This window comes from Triturus cristatus, chromosome 3_2 (genome assembly GCF_964204655.1).
Source record: "Triturus cristatus chromosome 3_2, aTriCri1.1, whole genome shotgun sequence".
Taxonomy (NCBI): domain Eukaryota; kingdom Metazoa; phylum Chordata; class Amphibia; order Caudata; family Salamandridae; genus Triturus; species Triturus cristatus.
Genome location: NC_140584.1, coordinates 50,295,886 through 50,320,457, shown reverse-complemented (window position 1 = coordinate 50,320,457; position 24,572 = coordinate 50,295,886). Strand labels below are relative to the sequence as shown.

At 44.2% G+C, this 24,572-nt stretch overlaps 1 protein-coding gene across 1 annotated transcript in view; it reads right to left on the bottom strand.

Annotated features, from left to right (window-relative positions):
- Positions 1-5,030: 5,030 nt before the first annotated feature.
- Positions 5,031-24,572, bottom strand: part of LOC146856784 (uncharacterized) — a 50,359-nt gene continuing 30,817 nt past the window's right edge. Inside the window, exons 3-4 of the mRNA XM_085646992.1 lie at positions 12,939-13,564; positions 5,031-5,276 (exon numbers count right to left, since the gene is read on the bottom strand). Of these exons, the coding sequence (XP_085503118.1) occupies positions 5,031-5,276; positions 12,939-13,564 (872 nt within the window). The remainder of the gene's footprint in view (positions 5,277-12,938; positions 13,565-24,572) is intronic.

The following is a 24,572-nucleotide window of genomic DNA, read 5'->3' as shown; positions in this document are numbered from 1 at the left end:
ACAAAAGTCCCGTATATCCCGTTCGCAGCATTACAAGTATCATAGGATATAATGCACTTGAAAATCTGCCGACAAAATGTCCACCAAGTTTGTAACAGAGTATCCCATCCGCCAACCTCTAAATCAGGCACTTTATTTTGCATCTTTTGGTCAATGGCCTCCCATTGCGACAGCACTGGCAATGCATTTGCTAACTTGCTATTTAAGATGCACATAAAACTGCAGCATCATGTATATGAGATCATGTATTGAGAGCCTGCTGCTACCAAAGAGGGATCGGAGGGGCCAAGTTTCCCCTTCACCAGAACAGGATTGGCAGCCGATTCCACCGAGGTGTGTCATGAAATCTTACTACTAGTGATGAGGAGAGTGAATAGGGTAATGTTGGATTGCCCTTTAATTGGGTCGTTTGCTACCAGTAAAGTAAATTGAGTGAGACTGTGTTTCACTCACAGACCAACAATTTAAGAACAATTACAGAAAATATCAATAAAGAAAACCTCACTCCTCCACCACACTTTCTATTCCCTGCTCATGCCCGTTTGTGCCCTAAATTGGCTATAGTAGTATATGTTGCATACAAATATCAGCGAAGAAGATGGACTTTGCAGCCACTAAAAGTAGGAGAACTAACATCACAAATGAGTCAATTTTCAATGTTCTCCTTACTCTGGCATTAGCACTGTCCCTTGACCTCTCAAATTGCAATACTTCCTAGAGTCTCCAAAGTCCAGCACTGACACTAAGAGATGAGGTGTCCCTCCCCGCCATGACACTTCCGTCTCCCTACTGAAACTCCGACACCTGAGGCGTCCTCCAGCCCCTTTTACTTTGCCAAAACTGCCATCGCCCTGCATCTCCTAAAAGATGTAGTGGCCACATTTCCCCCTTATTTTAAGCTTCAGTTTCTGTGCCTCATAGGGCATGGATTTTGCCAACCCAACTGCCTACATGTGCATGTACACACCTAAAATCTTTCAGAACAATCATGTTCTAATGTGCGAAATAAAATTTGTGTTTATTTTACATTGTCTCTGTGATTCCCATGTGTGATCAACTTCAAACATGATTTGATGCCCTATTTTTAATGTCTTAATTTCAACATCCTTAACACAAATCTATCCCTACGGTTCTGTTCCTTAAAGTAGTTTAAACGCCAAATGCTTTCTTCATCAAAAGGCATTTAACATTCTTCATACTTCTCGCAAGAGTCCTTTCAGGAAACTGCTGCAGCAGGGTCTGTGATTGCCTTCCGATGAACATATTTGAGTGCTGAGTTTTACTGGAAGCCTGCTGCTCTTTACCTCAAAGTGCTCTTGTGTCTTTGTAAAACAGGACTGGATGCAACAGGACGCTGGGCTGCAGCAAGTACTATGTCATGAAATGCATAGGAGTGAGCTCTCATCACGCAGACCCTCCATTCAGACCTGCACCTGAAGAACATGCCAAGGGTGCATCATGTACTAGCAGTAGCTACATGACCATAAGGGCAATGGCCAAGCCACCACCTTTGACATCATTAGTGGTCGCCAGAGATCGCAGTTGCGACCCTTGGCACTGCCACTGTGACCCCTGGCACTGCCTCTGCGACCCCTGGCCTCAGAGGTGACGTAATCGATGCCAAGAACACAGTGCTGGCCCGTTCCTGTGGACATCAGTTGGGCCGCCACTCTCTTTGTATTCTCTTATTTATTTTTTTACACTAACAGGGGATAATATTTCATTATTAACCATTAGTGTAAAAAAAATGGAAAACAATTATCTGGAATGGGACCTTCCCTGGCAGCGAAGGTAAGTAAAAAACATGGTTTTAAATGTAGTTGTATGCATGTTTGCTTATGAGTGTGTGGTGACGTGAGAAAGTGTGTGTAGTTGTTAATGTGTGCGTATGTGTAAGCATCTGTGTGTGAGTAAAATTGAAAGTCAAAGGGCATGTGATGTCACTTCCACTGCGCCTAACATTTTGGTGAATTGATGTTCATGGACACCACCTCACAGTTTTCCATTTCTGAGCCACACTGCCCTAGAACCTGAGTGAGGTACCTGCTCACAGCATAAAGTACCAGATGTCACCTCTGTGTGACCTCCCTACACAGATGCAGCCATTCCCTGCATCTGCTGGTAAAGGGCCCAAGCTGCTGTGGGATTTTGTGAGAGGGGCAATGTGGTAACGGGAACATGCAGCCTCTGTTGTGTAACCTTGCAACGATGGGTCTGCTTGTTCTTGGAACACCATGATGTCACCTGGGTGTCATCCTCAGCTGATAGACTGTGTTATGACTTAAAGAAAGGCCAGTTACTCCTTTGAGCCACTGACTGCAGGATGGATGGGACCTTATTATGGGACCTTATTATGGAATAAAGTATCTTAATCTGGCAACATCTCAGCTCTCCTTCTTTGAGCTGTGATCTTCAATTTGCCACTCTGGCGTAGTCGGCAGGATGTAAGAAGATCCCAACAGCAGTGAACCTTTTCACGCTTCACTACCAGCTACACCCCATGAGGACTTGGATCTTACCATCCAGGACTGCGGATGAGATCTACTCCTGTAAAAGTTATAGTTTGTATCTATCCCGTTAGGGCTCCCTGAGTGATGTGTTATCAGAGTCTACCTGTGCCTTCTAGTCTTCACATCGCTCTTCTTCGACTGATGTCCCTTATGCTTGAGCAACACCCTGAAGTGCAGTGTTTTTTTTGTATTGGCTCTTTACTACTCATTTGTTGCATTTGCTGAAGGCGACCGCTAGACTCATGAGTGTTTACAGGTGTTTAAAGCAGCGTGTAGAGTGACTGCTGCTTACCCTGGATGGCGTATGGGCTGGGTGCCCCTGTAATTAGTAGGGCTTGTGAGGCTGAGACTCTCTTTAAACCGTTTAAAAGAAAAGTTTATTATTCTCCCTCTTTAAGAGGTTGGTGCTTCACCATTCTCTAATGGGTGCCATAGAATGCATTTTCCACAAGCGCTCGTTTTCACAGTGACACTCACACTGATACCCCTGGTGTATCCTGCATATATCTTCAGTGATATGCTCAGTTTTCACTTTTGGGCAATTCCATGCATGTTCTGAATTGGTATACAGTGACATGGCCACTGATACTCCTGCTGTGTCCTGCATATATCTTCAGTAACATGCCCACTTTTTACTTTTAGGCAGTTGCACATGTGTCCTGTATTGTTTCACAGTGACACACACAATGATTCTCCTGCCGTGTTCTCCTATAATTACAGTGAAACACACACTGATCATTGTGGTGTTCGGCAATCTAATGTAATGACACTCACACTATAGCACAATGGTCAATGAAGGAGCCTTGTGGGGTTCGATAGCAAACTGCTATTTAATTGTCCATTTTACTTCCATCAACATGCCTTTTGTATAGAGTAACCCTATCAGGTTCCATATACGATGATCTTGAGCCTTAACCACATTAGTAAACGTCTTAATGACCTAAATGGGTTTTGCAAACTTAGGACCAGAATCCCCTTTCCCAGGACGTCTGACCATAACTAAATCACCCACCTGCACTTCTGTTTTCTTTACAGCTTTCCTAGGATCAAAGTCTCTCTTCCTCAATCTCACCTTCTCCTACTCACAGTTTCGCCATTTCTTACAGCCATCCATCTTTCCGAATTCAGACTCATAACCATTGACCTAGGAAGGTTCCACAAAAGTTTTGGGAAGCCTACCTTGGAAAAAGTTCAAAAGATGTCTTCCCAGTCGTGCAATGGGAGGTGATACTGTACATTTCAACCATCCTCACCATCTCATTTTCCCCAACCTGTGCATTGGACTTAATCAGAGATATGTTCTCCTTAAAGACCCTGTTCAGCCTCTTATTATTCAATTTGTTTCAGGATGGTACGATGAACACTTTTTATGCTTTATACCTTTGTCACTCAGAAACCTAACCCTCTCTTTAGAAGTGAGTTGCAACCCATTATCTGTCAGCGCTGAATGCGGAAACCCTTCCCTGGTCATGAGTTCCTTAAAGGCCTTAATGACATCCTTGCTCTCTATGGAGCTGGTGAAGAAAAGTTCTGGCCAGCTTGAGTAGAAGTCCAGCACAACAATGAGAAAAGTCTGGCATCCATGGCCATGGCTAAGACCTACAATATCCTGTGCAATCTCTTCCTAGAGCTTAGCAGGAAGCTCTCTGATAACCATAGGTTGAACTCTAGTTTGCTTGGACTTATCACTCAAAGCACACATGGAACAATCACACATCGCTCTTTCCACATGTTCATCCACGCCAGGCCACCAACACGAACTGTGCATCCTCTCCTTACACTTGGACGTTCCCTGATAAGCCTCATGGATAAGATTGATCATCTCCTCCCTAAGGCTAAGAGGCGGTATCAGTCTTGTTCCCCTGAACAGTAAGTCCCTGTTGGAGGACAATTCATCCTTGACACACCAGTAGTCTCCACAACCCTCAGAACCGTGTCTCCTGCACCTCCACTCCTGTCGCACAAAGTCCATCACTTCCTAGGTTATCTCTTCCTTGGTCAACTCCTCATGCCAATTTTCCTCTGTAATGACACTGACAGCACAGACATTTTCTGAACCGTCATCCAATTCCCCTTCAAGATCATGTTCTTCACCCCCAATGGGGACTAGTCTAGAAAGGGTGTCAGCAACCATGTTTCTTACCCCTGGCATGTTTTCAATGGCAAAGTCAAATTATTGTAAGGCAATGACCCACTTTGTGATTCGGCCCAAAATCAAATTAATTCCCTTTTTAGAAAACTTCAATCAGGGGTTTATGGTCGGTTGTCACCATAAATTGTGAACCCCACAAACATTTTTTAAGTTTCCTCGCAGCCTAGTAGACAGCTAGGCCCTCTCAATTACAAAGTATATAGATTTTGTGTCTTTTAATCCTCACGAGATGAACATGATGGTGTTAGTACCATGTTCATCTTCTGTTGCAAGACAGCCCCAACCCTTTGAGGCTGTTGTCAGTTGTGACAGTCGAACGCCTCTTAGGAACAACATTTTTTTTACTTTGGGGCTCCCCCGACGCTCCTTTAGTAGCAAAAATTTCCTCTCACAGAGGAAAACTCAACATCCTTCTTTAGGTGACTTCTCTTGTTGGTATCAAGGTTAGCAAAATCCATAATGCACTTAGTGTAAAATTCAACCATCCCCAAAAACTTCACAAGTTCTTCCTGGGATGTGGGAGAACTCTTGCGCAAGAGAGTGTCCACAAGTTCAGCCTTGGGAAACCCCCATTCACCTGAAATAGTCCGTCCTAAATCTGTGGCAAGTGTGAGCTAAAAGAAAAGCAAATCTCCATGTACTTTTATTTATTTTTTGTAAAGAGAGGAGGTGTGAGGTAAATTGATTATGCAGCCTCTGTTGTGTAACCTAGGAACGATGGGTCTGCTTCAGCTTGTAACACCATGATGTCACCTGGGTGCCATGCTCAGCAGACAGGCTGTATTATGACTTAAATAAAGGTCAGGTACTACTTTGAACCTCTGACTGCAGGATGGATGGGATCTTCTTATGCAATAAAGTATCTTAATCTGGCAACTACTCGGCTCTCCTGCATCCTTCTTTGAGCTGTGATCTACAGTTTGCCACAGGCAGCTCCAGGTCTCTGTGCGGCCACTGTCACTGGGGAGCAGGTAGAATACTCATCTGCTCTGTGGTGCTATGCCTGTTGTGGAAAGCCTGTGCCGCACACTTCCCTGCCATGATTCAGACAGGAATACAGTGAAAGGAAAGGCATAAAAACAAAACGGGAACTATAAAGGATGAACTCCTATGAGATATTTGTAAAATGTCAGCCATCTTAGAATGGACTTTTTATTACCATTATCACATGGAAATCCCATTCTGAGGTTGCCACCCTTTCCCCCCATTAATGAGTGCTTCAAAACAACAGGAGGGGAGATAGGCAGCCTGTCGCGATTGGCACAGCTCTCCTTGACCCATGTTCTTACAGTGAGCACTGGAGGACCATGTTTAATGGACATCATCATGGGGATACAGAACACTGAAGGGAGGAGAAGCAGCTTCTTCGGTGCAATGACTCAGAGAGACTCCTTCATGTCTCGTTTGTTACCAAAGAGAAGTGGTCCTAATGTATACATCCAAAGAATGCACTGATAAGATACCAACACGTGTTTACCGTCCTATTGAGTGAATTACTGAAGGGGGCTCACCTAAATAAACCATTTGCTGTTGCCACCAGACTCAAAGACACTCTTTGTATTTTATATTGTATGCTGTAGGTTAAGCTTGCTTGAAATCTGGTAAATATATTTGTAGCCAGACTTATGATGGATGTAGGGATTTGTTGTAGGCAGAGTCGGGAGCAGCGCTGCTACAGTTGTGATCCATGGGAGCCAGTTGCATGACAGGGATTCTGGGACTACTCTGGTGTGGTTGTCACTCTCTGAGGAGATACTTTATGCATTACACCATTAATTACATCACGCAAACCATGCTGATCCATAAGGTAGGGCATATTGCCTTACTACTTGGGTTATAGTGCCTCACTAACTACCCTTACTAACAACAGATCTTAACATTGTTTGATTTGTGTCCATTATCTTAACAATATTTTATGGCAAATACAATTTGTTCTCATGGGGTACACCTTGGCAAATTGTGCATAACCATAACATTAAGCATCCCTACCATAGAGTCACTAACACGTCTGTGCAAACTCCCTGACAATGGGCACTTGCCATGCCAACAGGTCCCTAAGTGCTTTCACCCAGCAGGCACACTCAGAAATCCGTTGACATGCCATCGTTGCTAGGCAGCCACAGAAACCTTATCTCTACCAAGAAGAAGAGGGACGTTTTATGTCGTTTGGCAAATCTGAGCATGAATGTATAATAGGGATTTTGATAACTACCGATAATCTTTGAGTTGTTTACTTATAATGTTCCTCTGTTTTATTCACTTATTCAATTATTTGTTTTAGAATCATGACAATTCTGATCCATAAATTCTATAATAGGGTAACGTACAACAAACCCTCATTTATATATTAGAGTGTGCATGTCCTCATTTTAGTAGGACCTGAGAACATGATACCCATTCACAAATCATGAACAATATTTGGCAACTCTGTTGTCCTGCAAAAATTTCTCCAACAGATGTGTAAAGCCCACGCGGAGCGGTGCGAGATACCAGTCCCTTTTCTTTTTATACTCCAAGGGATGTCCGCCTATATTGGTGTACCAATGAAAGGGAGGAGGGAAGATATACAACATCACCTTACAAAAGATCCTCGTTTACATTAATTGTATATATATATTTTTTTATCATCCGTGGATATCCTGTAAATTTGTCGTAGATCCAGCTCTGTAAAAACTCTGAACAACTGTTCTTCAAAGAACTCCTTCTCTAGTGACTGAAGAGCGATGAGTTAAGTTAGATAATTGACTACCACATAAATGTGTTCATCACTATATGAATCCCGCAACTGCACTTAATTTGGGATTTTCTTTCATAAATAAATCCGGTGTGTGCCCCAGTAAACTCCCTTACTCCCAGAATCCTCCTGGTATGGCTCCTGCAGTCCTGCTCAAAATGGGAGCATGCAAGGTGTTCCAAAATCTTTCCTGTGTTTTTCATATTGTGCTGCATGCCAGCAGGTGACCCCCAAAATCTGTTCTTCCTGTTATGAAAGTCGGCATCCTCATCGTATCAACCTTGAGCCTGTAGCTCTGAGTCACTTTTATAACAGGACCTCTCTGCTAAGTGTGGACGCCATATAGAAAAGTAGGGGAGTATTTTAAGCGTTCAACATAAAAACCCATTTGACTTCCATTCTCTGGAGAGTAGTTCGCTAATTCTCCCAGCCTTTTGCTTAACTTATGCCACTTCTTTCATTTGGTTCTTTCTTCCATTGAACACATCTGATGTTTAATTAATGTATTTGTTTGGGCACAATTAGGATGCAGTAAGTGGCAGTGCATGGGAAGTGACTGCGTTCCCCGCGAGGCAGGCTTAATTGGAAAGACATGAGCGTTTGAGTCCTGCAGAGACCCCAGAACATGGCGACTCGTTCTGCTAAGGAACGGGTCTTTGCGCCCCTGGGAGCTATCCTGTGGCATCTTGCACATTTGCAACAAAAACCATGGGAGAGAAGGAGAGAGAGGAGTGGTGGAAAGTATAAAGTGGGCCCCAGGGAGCCAGCACAGTGTGCAGCTCTCCTAGGGATCCTTAGTATCAATTTAAACCAATTTGAGAAACATGTTTTTGGTTTCGAGGCAGAATCCAGAATGCCCTTGAGCAATCTGAGTTACAATGTAAAGTGTTCATCGCCTCCTACAGTGTCTCCATCCAAATGCAGAGGTATGATGAAGATCTGTGATTGGCTGGCTTTGTAGAATCTTCCTTCTCATTGTGATTGGTCACCACATCTCGGAGTTACTCGTGGATACCAACAGAGACTGAAGGCGCGCAAGACTCGACAGTGCGATCTGATGACTAATGGAAGTCAGAGCAAGTTATGAAGGACGGAAGGTGTGTATTCTGCTCATTTATGAAAGCAGAGCAGAAAGGCTGCTGCTTTCTGCAGGCACTGCGGATGATTCATTTACATATTCCTATAGATGCCTGTAACAACCTGGACGGCCCTACAAGTACTAACCCTTATATCAACCTGACGATTGCATTGAACTTGACAAGCCACAAGAGTTTGAGGGAGAGTGATAAAAAGAGGTAATCACATGTTGATGTAATGTTCATGGTTGATGTCACGTTCAAGATCGATGTCATGGTCGGGTTCGTGGTCATGGTCCATATAATGGTCATCAATGAGATAATATTCCTAGTTGCTGGAGCCTGAGGATTAGCCAAGTATGGGTTCAAAATGAAAACACCCTACTTGCAGATTTCGTCCCTGGTAAATCCTGATGGCTCTTGAGAAAGGTCAATGGACCTTTGCCACCGTGGTATGAATGGAGCTAGAACAAAAGATGAACTATGCATATATCATCAACAATAGCATTTTAAATGTGCAGTCAATGACGAGAGGTTGGTGAAGTTTCATGGCCTTTATTAGTATTGATTTTGTCATCTTTATTCATGTCAGTTGGTACAGAAATATCAATAAAAGACTGATAAATCAAAACACAGTGTTCCGTAAAGGAAAGCATTATTAAGGTAGTTAAAGGACCTATTCTAAATAGAACCCATAAACAGCCTTTTTTCGGAAAGTTACAAGAGTGAGAATAAACAAAGAACTTCCCAAAAAGAGTTGTTCTGGAATCTCAGCCGAGTTTCCCACAGCTGCAGTAGCAACAGTCAAGAAGAGAATGATCTCTGCAGTACCATTGATCGGAGTATAGCCATTGGATAAAATAGTCACCTTTAGTGGTAGCTGTTCGTAACAAAGCAAAAGATCAACTCTCCAGAAGAGTCACAAGGCAGGGAAGATGGGTCTGGGTCTCGAGTCTCTCTCTCGGTCGAACTCCACAGCAATTCTTCTACGACTCCTCCTAACTAGCTAGAAACACTCATTATTATAAATCCATAAAACACTGTATCAATACTCTGTTTGGCTTCATCTCATCCTGCCAATGGGATCCGCTCATCCAATGGTGTCATCAACTTCAGATGTCTCTTCGCTCAATTCCCATGGTAAACATTCCCACCAGTACATTAGTATAACACTGTTTCAAATGTTGTTACAGGGAGGAAAGTTCTCATGAGAAACTTCTTACCTAAGCTAGATAATGTGATGTAAGTTTCAATATGAAGACAACGACTTGTCAGAGATGCAGAGGCAAGCTGGCAACACTATTCTGATGAAGCATTCATAAATGTCTAAATCATTATTTATTATAACAGACACAGCAAGTCTCATTGTATTACAGTCAATGACCTAACATGGGGTTAGTGAACTGAATGACACATAGGTCTGAAGTCAGCAAATTCTAATTAGGTTGCTAGTGCCAGATAAAATGTTTTAATACAGTGAGCAAGAGTCGATAGAAAAAGGCTTTGAGGCCTAAACTAAATGAGCATATTTAAGAATGATAGCTTAGTACAAAAAAGAAGAGACAAACCTCAGGTAACCAGGCAGGCAGCTGACCTTGATGCAGAGAGTACAAAGAAGCAACTGCTTGGTTTACCAATCATACTCCCCTTTACCATTCTGAATGTACTGCAAATAATTTTTCTTTGCACTTACTTTCTCCTTGTGACAGAGTTTTACAACAGACAACGCCTCCCACTGGGATCAATGTTACGAACAATTCTCGTAACTTAAGTACGTGAAATCCATAATTACTCACATAAATTTTTGACTGATGTTTCCCGTGACCCCTCAGGGTTTTGATCATACATCAACCTTTGTTTTTCTACCTGATAGACGCAAATGACTATACATTCTTGTGTGTACACAAAACAATACGATACCCATTCATCGGGTAAGTGAGACTTTTGGGAGCACAACCAGTGCGTTAAGAGCTTCCGTATGAAAATATGACCAATTGGCCCGTGCTTACCCTACATTTAAGGGAAACACAACACCAATAAGGATGTCATAGGATCCACAGTAGACGTCCTCTATATTCAAATATGTTCTGCATGCTTGACAATACGATCACAGCTCACATAGCCGCATACGTCTGCAGATAGATGGCACTGGGCTGGGGGTGCATGCATTGACCTTTTTCACCACTACCAATTGCCCATTGATGCTTTTCAGTTTTATGTGTCTCCTTTTCTCGTTCAGAAATGTTTTAATTGACGGTGGAAATCGTATGTTTCGCAACCAGTCCCGCACCTATGCACACCTTAGCAAGTGTGCTTAAGCCACACAAGCTCTGGGTACTAATTCATCTGAGCTATACTGGTCCTGAAGACAGCCAATAACTCTACCCCAGGAACTGCATAATAAATAATCTGGGTTACACCATCTTTTTTAGCATTGTAGAGGTAGTTTTTAAGAATCACACTACCTTTATTGACCTTCTCACTTCAAAAAAACCTGCTCCGCTGTAATCGGGCATCGAAGCACACCTAGGAGGCACTCAGCCCCCTAGGTAGGAACCCAATGATGAAGCATGCCACCAAATAGTTTGGTGGGTGAGATCTTTTAAAAACCTAATGGGTTTTCTGTAAGGGAGACTACTTTAATGACCATATACTTATTTGTCTGTTCAAGTTCACCCTTAGCTCATTCTCGTTGTTTACTGAGCAAGCCTTGGGTAGACGAACAAGCCCTACCATTCCCTCCTCTCCCTCTCTCTTGATAGATGTATTACAGAGAATCGCTATCTTCCCACAAATAATGCCGGGAGGATGGTAATGCCTTATCTAAAAAGAAATGAGCTTGAAACCCTGACAAGTAGATTTAGCACTCCATCCTTCTGAAGTCAGTAAATTCAGTACCAGTGATAGTACCATCTGCTATTCACAGGGCTTAGAAATAAAAGTAGTGGGGAATGAAGCTCAATAGAAAAACAAAATAATATTTCTTTTAATAATATGATGCTAATAGTAGGTGGATGGGACTTTTATTGTTTTCTTTTCTGGCATGCGTCCTACCATTATGTAGCATAAGATTAGACCCTTCTGTTTGTAAAAGTTATTGTTCTACTGACAATGATTTTGCCATATTGAAATTGTTATATCACTAAACAAACGCCCTTATTAATTCAGTTTCAAGAATTTTTCGGGGCAAATGGGTAAACATCACATAACACCCAACTCCCTACTGCCCCGCTCCTGGACCCTAAAGCAACATTGTGTTGGGGAGATGAAGCTGTGGGGTGGTGTCTTTTATGACTGTACGAAAAAACTCAAACGTAAATCAAACGACAGGGTCCCTAAACCTTATTCATCAGTGATTTCATATTAGATGGACTTGGCCCAAAGGCAGATGGGAGAGCTTTACATTCTGGTTAACAAATATTGTGAAACAACTAATCAGCATCAAGAAAGTGAAGGAACAAAGGGTTAGTTAACAGTCATAATGACACATTTACAGTGTACCAACAGAGCTGAGAGAAGAAACAGTTGAGACAGGATAGGCCTGTTAACCCCTTCGGTGCTCATGACGGAACGGTTCCGTCATGAGCCACGGTTGAGCTGTGCTCATGACGGAACCGTTCCGTCATGACCACGCCCGCGCAAGAAACCGTCAGCACAGCGGCGGAATTTGCGCAGCATGGAAGGGGTTAAGTCATTAGAGGACAAAATACGAGCACTGATCCCCACTTTGACCAAATTATCTCTGAAATAAAGTATAAAAGTATAAAGTATAAAAAGGCTTGTATAGCGCTCTAATGCCAACGGCGTCTTGGCGCTGAAGTGTGAGAAGGAGAAAAGCAAGCAGGCAACAGGAAACCTAGGGAGCATTAGAACAGCATGGACTTCAATGCCTTCCTAAAGGAAAGAAGGTCCGGCTCCAGGCGAAGAGAAACAGGAAGCTGGTTCCATAATTGTGCGGCACAGATAGAAAAAGCCCGACCACCCCATCTGGAACGCCTAAATCTGGTAATACACATAAGGCCAAGATTGGCCGAACGCAGCTCACGACGGGGGACATAGGGCTTAAACAGATTGTGGCAGAAAATGGAGCCACCCCCATAAAATGCCTTGTGGACCAGACAGAGTGCCTTAAACTCAACTCTTTGTTGAATCGGGAGCCAGTGCAGCGAACGCCTAGCAGAGGAAATGGAGTGGCCCCTTGGAATTTGCAACAATACACGGACCGCGGTGTTCTGCAGAGATTGGAGTTTACTAAGCTGAAACTTGTCCATGCCCAGAAACATAGCATTACAGTAGTCCAGTCTTGAAATAAAAAGAGCGGCCATGACCATCTTCTGAAGAACTGGCGGAATGAAAGGAAAAATCTTGCGGAGAGACTTGAGCAGGAGAAAACACGCTGAAGTTAAGCTATTAACCTGTGCACACACGTTCAACTTGGTGTCAAATATGACACCAAGATTTCTCACCTTTGGCACAGGAAGAGGACAGAGTCCTGCCTCCGCAGGCCACCAAGAGTTGTTCCAGATCGGAGGCCCAGCCCCAAATTCCATGACTTCAGTCTTCTCCGTGTTGATTTTCAAAAAACTCGCTGACATCCAGGCCATAATGTCTTTAAGACACAAATGAAACCGCAGAGCGGTGAGCTCCGGGGAGTCTACCAGCGAGATGACCAATTGCGAGTCATCCGCATATGAAACATAAGAAAAACCAAGCTTCCTTACCACATCCGCCAGGGGTCTCACATAGAGATTAAACAGGGTAGGGGATAGAGCCGAACCCTGCGGAACGCCACAGGTCAGCTTGAAATTATCCGATTTCAAGCCGTCCCAACTGAGGGATTGCTGTCTGTCCTGCAGAAAGGAGGAGAGAAGAGCTAAAGCTTGGTTGCTGATGCCTGCCTCCTTTAGTCGCTGCACTAAAACCGTATGGTTAACCGTATCAAAGGCAGCCGACAGATCAAGGAGAACTAAAATAGCTCTCCCACCTCCGTCGACTGCCATACGGATTCCCTCTGCAGCCGCAATAAGAGCAGATTCCGTGGAATGATTGTGACGAAAGCCATGCTGAGCTGGGTCAACTAGACCATTTCGGTCTAAAAAACCAGCAAGCAAAGTGTTCATATGCTTTTCTACAATCTTGGCAGCAAAAGGCAGGCCCGAAATTGGGACGATAGCTTTTGAGCTCAGCAGGATCAAGCGAGGCCTTCTTCAGAATTGGTCTAACACTGGCCGTCTTCCATGCAGTGGGATAATTCCAGGACATCAATACTTGATTGATCAAAGGCGTAAGGATAGAGCTGATCTTATCTACCACTGGATGCAAGACGGACAGCGGACAGGGGTCGGAGACAGAGCCTGATTTGGTGGACCTTAACAGATCTGACACTGCCTCAACCGTCAAGGAGTCAAAACTAGAAAAAAAAACACTGCCTAATCGCCGGGGATGAGCAGGAGTGGTGAGAAATATCTTGCCCGAGAGCAGATGTTGCAAGAGGATACTGAGTTCCTATTCAACCGTGAATGGAACATTTGTTGTGTGAATGTCTGCTGAGAGGGCGTTCCGGAGCCTTGTTGCACCACTAGAGAATGCGTGTCTCATTAATTTTCTTGCTTGAATGTTGGAGGTTCGACGAGGAGGGATCTGGTGTTTCTTGATCCCAGTTGAGCTCAGAAGACTCTGTATTCCAATCAATTAGGAGGTGGTGGTGTTGTGGAGGACTTTATGGTTTATGCATACAATCTTAAATTTGGCTGTGGAATCAATGGGGAGCCGTTGTTGAGTATGAAGAATGGGAGAGATGGTGTTGGATTTCTTATTCACTGTCACAAAGCAGACAGCTGCGTGGAGTACTGTCCTAAGAGGAGCTAGATGCACTTTAGGGAGACCAGAGATGAGTGAGTTTCTATAACACTGTCTGGAAAAACACAACACTTGGACTACATATTTCAAGTCTTGCTCAAGAATGAACTGCCTGATGCCCCAAAGCAGTCTTAGATGGAGTTTTGCACCTTTGGCCATGCCTGAGATTTACCTATGAAGGCCAAGATGATTGTCTATGAATTTGACATTCTCCACTATGGCCAGCTTGCAATTCAGGCATGAGAAGGATTAAAGTCACTCTTGGATAGGGAAGTTGGATTTCTTAGTTGAGATTAGTACAAATTCAGTTTCTATTGGGTCGAGTTTGAAATGGTGGTTAACCATCCATTTCTGAATCCTGTCACGAGTGGAGGAGAGCCGTACCATGTGTAAATCTGGTGTACAATTCTCTAGTAGTACATGAGACCCCATTACTGTCACATTCTGCTCACATTAAACAATATTAGCGTACATACCAAGTAAATGCTTCTCCAGCCGTACTACCCAATAATCACATATAAGGAAAAAAATGCATGTGTATCAGGACCCCATTCAAACATTATAATTCTAAGTAATGCTAGTAAAAATACCTGGTGCCTGATACTGGCCCACATCACATACTAAATGCCACAGTTCGCATTCCATGTCCACCAAAGGCACCTCCTGAGAACACTATGTAAATTGGACTGAGAATTACCCAATACTTACATCACATGAACACTAAGACCCAAACTTCTCCCAGGTCGCCACACCCTATTCGCTGTCCAGTCAGCTGATTTGCAAACCACAGTCCAAGTTCATACTGCACTTAGAAGAGCACCCCTCAGTCAACTCTGTGTCATGAGCATTTAATGCCAATTCCTGGGTGAATCTCAATGAGTTGCACATTCAAAACTCCAGATCGAAACACTTCCCTAATCAATCAACTTCTCCTTGAGTCCACACTACACTGCCTCCATCAAAGAGGTGAAGACATGAGGTAAATGCTGCCACGTATATCTCCTGAAGTGTCCAAACAGTTAGACCATCACTTGCGATTTACAATATTGGGAGTGTTTCTAGTTCTACCACTGCAAACCGAACACTCTTTCGCCCTTGTTCAGTAAAGGTTGAATGCCTACCTCCATGCATAAATCCGTCCAGTGATTATAAAAAGATTACCATTCCTCTATTCCTTTCGGAAGTGTAGGTAAGAGAAATACTCAATAGTTTTTTTAATATGGAAGAGAAATCCTTTACTCTCACCATAAGGGAATTTACTGCCAATCCCTATGACCCCATCTGCACTTCCCTGTTAGAAGGCCACTATAGTACTAATCATATTGGCAATTTTAATGTGAGAACCAGTGGTAAGCCAACCAACATTCAAAACCCATATCAATAGTTAGGGTGCTAATAGATATCACCAACCATATTAATCAATAGAAACATGCAAGGCTACACCACAACAAGGAAAGACTATTTCTCCCTTCATAGTATTACTTCAAACGACATAAATCAGCCAAAAAAGACAATGTAATAATTGAGAATATATTGCAGACAGCCATGACTTCAGAAGTTTGTACATAGATACACATTATACCACACTTTCCGTACGTTGGTCATTCTGTGTACCAGGACCACCTAAATTTTTGAAGTAATCGTGCCCTTTTGTGATCTTTGTACAGACTTGAATGATGCTGTCTAGAACTGCACCGCGAAGTCAATGCAGATCGGATTCATCATTATGTCCCTTAGTTATGCTTTCAAACAATTCTGCCCATTAACATTCTCTCTGCTCCGGCACTGTGGAAATATGTTCACCTCTGTAATCCAGTGTCACAACTTCCACCACGTGCCATTAAATCTCATTTTCTATATGCCCTTCTTCCGTGAAGTGTCGGACCAATGGTGCACCTTCAACTTTGCACCTGATCTTGCAAGCTGGGATGTCTGTCCAACATAGAGTCTATTGCAAAGAATCTTAATTGTGAATACAACATTCCATGTATTATAATTCGAGAATTATTTCAGTGTATGTCTTCCTGTCGGTGACCAACATTTTGGTGTCCATGGTAAATTTGCAGGCAATGCAACCTCCACAGCCATTAGTCACCCTGTATGTTGGGTAGACCCCAAAGTGCCCTAAGATCACTTTCGATACTTCTTTCCTTGTGTGAACTCTTAAAATAAAACAATGGTGCTTTGGTGCATAAGTCTTGTAATAGTGGCTGTTGTTTCCTGATAATCTTTTTGACATCATTAGAGACTAAAGAAAATGTGCTCACCATCACTAGTCTACTCTCTGAGCCTTCTCTGCATCTTGGTTAATAGACGCTCCCTAATAGGTTCTGCTAATGATGTTTTGGGGTTAGCCCCTCTGTCTCCCATTTAGGAACTCAGCTTCCCTAAAGTAGTCCTGCTTTAGATAACAACTTCTGCGTAATCACAAAAATTGTACAAAGGGCAGATTGTCCATTAGGGACCCTGGGTGGGGACTCTTGTAGCATAACAATTAATTAGTATCTGTAGGTGTCTTACAATGTCCTATATAGGGTACCCTCTCTGAGTCTTACTAAAAGGTCAAGGCAGTTGATTTCTGTCCTATTATAGTTGGCTGTGAACTTCAGATATATGCTCTGGCCGTTGACCCAGCCATATGCAAATCAGTCTTGCCCCTTCTCCTCATGGGAACAGCCCAGCCCGAACTGCCAAGACAGGTCTTTCTTGGACCGGAACACAAGCAACCTAGGACCGGTCCCATGAGGAACAGGATCAAGACTGGTTGGATATGACTGGGTCCAACCTGAGGTGGCACGGTGAGCAAAAGGCCAATGGTTTGGAGGGCTACTTCGAGCTATTGCCAGTGGTTAGAATTTTTGTGTTTAATGTACTGCCCTGAGTGGCATTGGGTATGAGCCAGACGTGGGTCCCATGCTCACTGTGTCACTGGAACCAAGCTTTACTCGTCTGATGAGCCCATAGCTAGGCGATACCCGTCCTGATTTCCTTGTGTTCAGGGAGGACCTGACTAAGCAGTGCGGGCTGGACTGTTCCCAGGAGGCACAGGGTCAAGTCCATTTACATATGGCTGGGTCCACACTGAGGTGGCATGGTGAGCAAAAGAATAATGGGTTGACGTGCTACCCCTAGCTATTGTCAGTGGTTTTACTTATTGGAAGCAGCCTCCCATCACCTTTTGTGTGTTTCCATCACTGTTCCAGGTCAGGTGCCATCTTAGGATTTCCACGAGCACATTAGACTGTTGCTTCCACCTGCTGGAAGTTGGAGTCCAGATGGTTGGAGTGTAGTATATTGTATTCTGAAATCAACCTTTGACCCCTGGTAGTTGTCAGTGGCATACGTGAGTACGTCTGCTGCTCCCAAGAGTTTTTAAGAGTTCAACATGACTGACTGTTGTGCTATATTTACCATGACGCTGTCTGAAGACTAACAGCCATTGTCCTTGCGTGGGTCTTAGATGAAAAGCAATTCTCGTCGTACCCACCCTACAATTATGGCCACGAGAAGGGAAGGTCCTGTTGAAGCACAGTTTTACGAGTGACGACGTCACCAAGAGGTACCCGATTTACCAATGAGAGCCACGCTCAGGAATCTGTGTGTTTTGATAGGTTGATCGCTCCTTCTATCTCTCTGTGAGGGATTGTCGCCAGGAAGGATGCACTGAAAAGATGGTTATTTTACCAGAGAGGTTCCTTTGAACGGCACCGTCAAAAGAAAGCTATTCTTTGTTTGTCCCACAAGTCTTAATAATAAACAAAGTGTTAGGAGGAGTGAAAATAATGTGAGAAAAAAGCGCACCCTCTGTGTTTAATAGAAAAGCCACCACTTGTCATAATTCTCCCATTGACGCGCATTGATGCAGTGGAGGTGCAGTGTGAATGATGGGGGCGGGGGGGATGATTATATTCTACCAAGGGCTCTGGGGGGGGGGGGGGGGGGGGGGGCGGCGTTGATCACGAGGGATGGTGACTGTCTGCCAAGGGGTGAATTCAGAATAGCTCTCGAGATGTTTCTCCTCTAAGGGCCGTGATAAATGTTTCCTTTCCGCTCCCATGAGGTAGACATTATCCTGCGTGTGATCCAGGGCTCTGCCACAGCAGGTTCGCGTTCCTTGAATCGAATCCCCTTTTGTCACGGCTGGCAGTGATTCCCTGGGTTTACCCGCATCAACAAATGAAATGGGGACAAAAATCGCTTTCGCCAGATTGGCCTCTCCCAAAGCGTGCTGCGGCCCACAATCATAGAATGCAGGGCTGAGGCCTCTGGTGCCTGGCGGCGACACTCTAAAGAGAAATGGCTGGCAGACGTTTGTCATGTGTCTTTTCCTATTGCCCAGAACAGCGACAGCTGAGATCCATCATCTGTCAGTGGTGCTGCAGGTGCAATGGCACCGGGGCCAGCGGTGTGAGATGCCCAGTGCACCTGCCGCTTACGTCATTGCTGCTAACTAAAGCTGACTACGACTTCCTCACTGTCATCGGGGTCTATGACCAGTGGCGAAGCAAGACCTGTGGCCGGCCGTGGCGGTCCCTGTTTTGTCCGTCCGCGGCCAGCGAGCACGGAGGGGTGCTGGCGATCCCTGCCATGGTGCCCCGCGATGGCCGCGGGTAAGAGTGGGGCGAACCGCCACCCCCAAAACTCATGTTGCCCGGGGCGGTCCGCACCCCTTCCACCCCGCCTGCTACGCTGTCTACTATGGCAACCTTGCTTTGCCTTTGCAGGCAGCTTTGCCTTCAACGTCCTCTCCATCGCCCCCCTGGCCAGACTCATCTTGTCCTCCCCCTTTCTTGGGTCTGCCCCCAGACCTCCTATGTCACAGATGGTTGGCTGACTACTGCTGCAGGTCAGACCGGACAAGCAGCCTCCAAGCAAGGCAGCCACACAGTGCGTATGAAGAAGCAGAGCTAACGCTATTCTATGGCTGTCACTTTTGCACATATGCCTCTGATGGTATATTTGAATGAATATTCAGCTATGACCGAATGTTGAGGAGTTTTAGATCCAGGGCCGGACACCGCCAATCTAAAGTGGAAGTACAGCCCGAGGGAATGGGGGTTGGGAGTTGGTTAGAGGAATACACATAAATAATAGACTTACCTGTGCTAATGCTACCTTGTCGCTCATCTCCAGCTCTCATCCAACCTCCCAGCAGTCCATGGACCTTAGCACAGGCTCTCCACCCAATCCAGACGCTGTTTTCATGCTAGAATGAGAGAAGCACCTGGATTGGCTTGACTCGACTGACCTGATGCTCACTCGGGCACAGGGAGTCTGTGGCTTTTCTCCAACCCAGCTGTGCAACACAGCTGGGTTGGAGAAATAAAAGTGTGCATGTCTGTTTGGCTAGCCTAACATGGCCAGCCAAACTGACATGCACACTTTGGAGTGCCTAGTCGCTCACTCCTCCAGCCCTCTGCTATTGGCAGCAGAGGACACGCCCCCTTTTTTCCTGGCTCGGACAGGCTGGCTGCTGCGGCGCTCCTTAGTGAAAAATAAAATGGCAAGGGAGGGAATCATTTCATTGCCATCTTATTTTCACGTTTAGCGCGTTCCCCTCAGACTCGTGCCTCTGAAAGACTGGAATGGATGACACTTCCTGGAATTTGACAAAAACTTCCCAGCCCGCCTGCTTTGAGGATACTGACTTACTGAGAACTAGCCTCCTTTTCAATAGTCCTTTACTTATGTGGCCTTCAAGTATAAGCTGAATATATAATTCTACCTTGTCTGTCAACAACTCTGAACTGTGAGAGCACCTCATGTAACAGCCTTATGAGCTCTCTTTTCACCAGGGAATGTCCATAATCCTAAAGGTCCTTGACTTTGCAGGCCTCTTGGTTCAACTCTGCAGGCACACTCATCCCGAAAGAACCTCTCCTGCCCCATCTTGATTTCAGGCTTTGACATTTAGCAACTGTCCCTCAACAAAATCTGCTGGTCTGACTTTTTACTTTTCCAACCCAACTGCCCAGGCTAAGCCTAGAAGTGAAACATGGCCAGAAAGCTGCTGGCCCAAAGGGATTACTGTAATCTTTCTTGTCTTCGCCCTTTGGCAGTTTAATCATTTACTTACCCACCTCAGTTTAGTTTTTCAAACATTAAGATAGCACTCTGGTGTTACCGCTCTTTGAAAAAACCTTTTTGGGATACAGACTCGAGGGCACATTCCCCATGCATCTCCAACATTCCCTATGCCACTTGGATCAGGGAAAAAAGAGCAGCCGAGCAGCTACAAGATAGGTTTCAGCGCAGCAACCTATTGAACACCCAGTGGTTGGCATCCAGAACCAATCACAGTGCTGAACAAGCTCCTCTACACATCATGTACTGGATTTAAGAGTGTTTGGGGGGTGGACAGCCTATCACCATTATTAAGCATGATCTCTGCCTTATCTCTCAATGACACACTCAACAACAGTGTCTTACTTAACCACGTCCATCTCCTTAAGTTGCTTATGTTTTTCCTTCCAATCACCAGGTCTCAAAATGTTGACAAAATACCCTATGAGCAATCGACTGCAGTCTCAACTCATTCTAATGAATGTCCTTACTTCAATGCCCCCCTATCAGTGACTCCCGCCTGTCGCCTACCTGGCTTGCTCTTTTGCTGGAGGAACGCCATTGTGTTTCACAATAGCTTTTCCTTGGCCCTGCTGTTCACCTCTCCCGCAACACCATCCTCTCCTCTACTGAGCTGAGGTGAGCTAATTCCCAGGGCCGCACTCGCTGCCTTTTTTTCTTCTCCTCTCAGTTCTTGCCGCCTTTTCTTCGCTCACAAGGATTTAGTTTCCATTTCTTTCCTCCACTTTAGCTGGTCTCTCCGAGCACCGCTAATGGCTGCAGTTATCTCTTATTCCTCAGAAAGATTAAATATTATGTCAGTGTGACAGACCTTGAAATGGTATTATAGGATGTTATTTGAGGTGAAAAAAACGATTGCAGTGCTGTGTATTGAGGGTTATTGAAAACGCTGGTTAATAGACCCCTGTGAGCTGACAGCCACCCTCCCTGCCTGACAGTGGATCTGAGCACAGGGCAGTAGTTCTCGGTTTGAATTTTAATACGGGGACCTCGCACAAATCAAGGAGCCGGCTCTACAAATCAAAAACGTTAATATCAATTTGTCCTATATAAAAATTAATTTATTAGTTTGTGAGTTTATATAGCGCGAACTAGATCCGACTGTATCAGACCGCTTTACAGAGTAAGAACAACAATAACATGCGGTACATCGAGAATAGATAAAAATATATAGTAAAGGTAAACAGGGCAAACAGCATACAATTTATTCAAACAATTTTTATCGAAATGATAAACGCTTAGCTCTCAAAAAAATTGGTGATAGAATGGGTGCTCAGAGAAGGTGTTTGTGAGGTTGGATCTTCAAACGTTTTAGGTATGAGGGGACCCTTAAGTGTAAACTGTGCCCAGATCCCAGTAGAAAGTCGCCAGAAATGTTTTGCTGAAGCTCCTGCATCCCCGGAAGCATAACACAGGCCCTTGCAGCCCCTGTGGCGCCTGGGGTCCACAACCCTTAAGCCCCCACGACCACCCTACAGGCTCCCCCTTTCATCCCAAGGCCAATGAATATCTGAGACATGGACAACTTAGGGACCCCTCTCTACATTCTGTAGTGGGGACCCATCATTTTACGCTATGTCATTGTACATCTCCTCTCCTCAATCCCTAATCATTCACTATTGGTAGAGTGCCCAGGGTATGGCACGAATTTATCATTCTAAAAAAAAATATTCTGTCCTACATGTCGTTTACTAAAGTATCGTCCATTTGAGTTACTAATAGGATATCTACACCCAGTGGGACAGTATTTTTGTAAATAATACTTAGGGTGCAATATTTACGTCAGAAGATATTTTGACAACGAGATTCTGACATGCAAAAATGTGTGCAGGGCTAGATCAGGAGGAAAGCGTATCCCTGGAAACGATTTAGTGCCCGTCCAATATTGAAATCAATGAGCTAACAAGCCTTGTTCACAAGGGTTTGGGTATGCTCTTCCCCTACATTTTTTTAAATCAGGCCAGTCAGATTTACAGCACCATTTTCATAGATGATGGTTGATAAACCTTGGTTATCACATGCCGTATTCACTAGAAACTCCAAAATTTCTGAGTGTGTCAAAGTACCGGTCTCCATTCTCTGCCACAGCAATTCATGTATGTACCTAAAAGAAAACTGTCTGTCACTTTTGTAGGTCTGACATGTATGCAGGATGGCTGAAGATCTCTCAGCCTATACATACTTGAGCACGCCAACCAAGCGCTTCTCATATGCCCAGCCCAGACCCAAACAGTGAGGAGGCTGTTACCGATGTGTGTGGGCAATATTTGAGTCCAGGAAAGACATCAAAGTACTCTAATCCTACTCTTCTTCCCCTGGTCTTCCCTTCCTCGCCGTGAGGCAAATCTCTGTGCAGTCCTCTATACCTCTCCTCAGTTTGACTGCACTGGGGCGTGAGGATTGGTGACCACATGACTTTGACCTCCGAGCAGCTGTCAGCAGTGCACGTGAAGAGTCCATGCCAGGACCATGCTCATATCTGTGCCACCTCTCTGTATTGTATTGGTTCACAATATCTGTATAGCGCTTACCACCCCTATGTGAGGCATTGAAGCATTTGTCTATCTCTATATGGGTAGCACCTACACTGTGTAGGGTGTGTGTTTGATAGGATGTTGTCTTTGTTTTGATCCTGTGTGGGAAGTGTTTCCAAGTTGTGTGTGATAACCAACAAGGAGTAGTTATCTTGTTATGGGATGTAGCACTTAGTAGTGTGATGTATGATGAAGTGTGATGGGCAGGCACACAATTTATGTTTTCCAGGAAGCTGGCAGCTTTAAGCAACTCTGCAGGTCCCTTCATGGTATATCTTATTTTTATAGTCCACTCAGCTGATTACTCCACTGGGTTGCCAATTCTGGCATATCTTGTTTAAAGTCTGTGGTCCTGAGCAGGCATAAGTTGGACAGGCACAGGGATCAGAGATCAGCTAGGATGGACTTTGCAATTACCATCCCATATCTGATTGCCATTATGAGATGTCAGAAGCAGTCATAGTATACAGCTAGTTGGGACCTGCAGTGGTGGACTAAATTAAAATCCTCCATTGACCAGCGTCATGTGGAAGATCTCTTCAGATATTCCATGCCTGTTCGGTTGGTGATGGGTTTTTATTGCCGTGGACTGGTACAGTACTGGGTGATGGACATGACCCATAGCTGTTTTGTCTTATGTGAATGTAAGAGTGTCAAAGAGTAGAAGGAAATTATTTGCAGCCTATATGAACTACAAATGACTGACTGCCCAACCGCTGGGTGCTATGGAACTAGTCTTTCCTGGTCACTTTTGTTTTCCTGTCTTGCACCCCTTTACTGAAAATTTGTTGTAATCTGTCGTCCTCCCCTTATTCCTTTCTGCCTCTCCATCCACTTATTAACTTTTCTATTTGACTACACATTTGCTCTTTCTTTCTTGATCTCCTCCTCTCCGCATAGCTCATTTTCCCTCTTTCTCTCTACTTTTCCCTTCTTCCTTAAATATTTTCTTCCTTTTTACTTTCTCTGCATGTTTTTTGATACCCTTTATTCTTTTCCTTTCCACTCGGTTACCCTGTTTCCTTCCTCTAGCCCTTTCTATACTTTATCCTTATCTCCCTTTTCACTAGTATCCCTTGTTGTATAAACCTTCTTTCATTTCTCACCATTCCTTCCAGTCTCTTTCGCTGAACGTCATACAGCAAAAGAGTCACTTAGCAGGGATGAATACTATGTTAGGGCCCAAGAAGGGAGACTATGATGGGGGACAGGTAATTCCTGCACACACAACCCCCTCACATTTTTTATTGCTTCTCTGTTGTAACCCTGCACCCACTATAAGCAAAATAACTTGGGCACGACTGAGAGCTTTCTAATGAGCATTATGCACTACTGTTTTAATCTGGTCATTCTAAATTAGTAGAGAGGTCACCTCTTGGAACACAAACCAAAGATTTGAAGGGAGCTTTTTATCTGAACAAATTGGTAATGTCACTGTACCACTCTTGCAAATATGCACCATTTATCTAGTAATGCATCTTAATTCCCCAGACAACTGGTTTTAAAATATTTATTTAAACTCATAACTGCAAATTTTTTGTAATCAATCAAGCAAACGTATTATAAATAAGGGATTTTTATAAGTGAGCTGAGAATGTGAAAACATTTATGGCTTGTATGCCG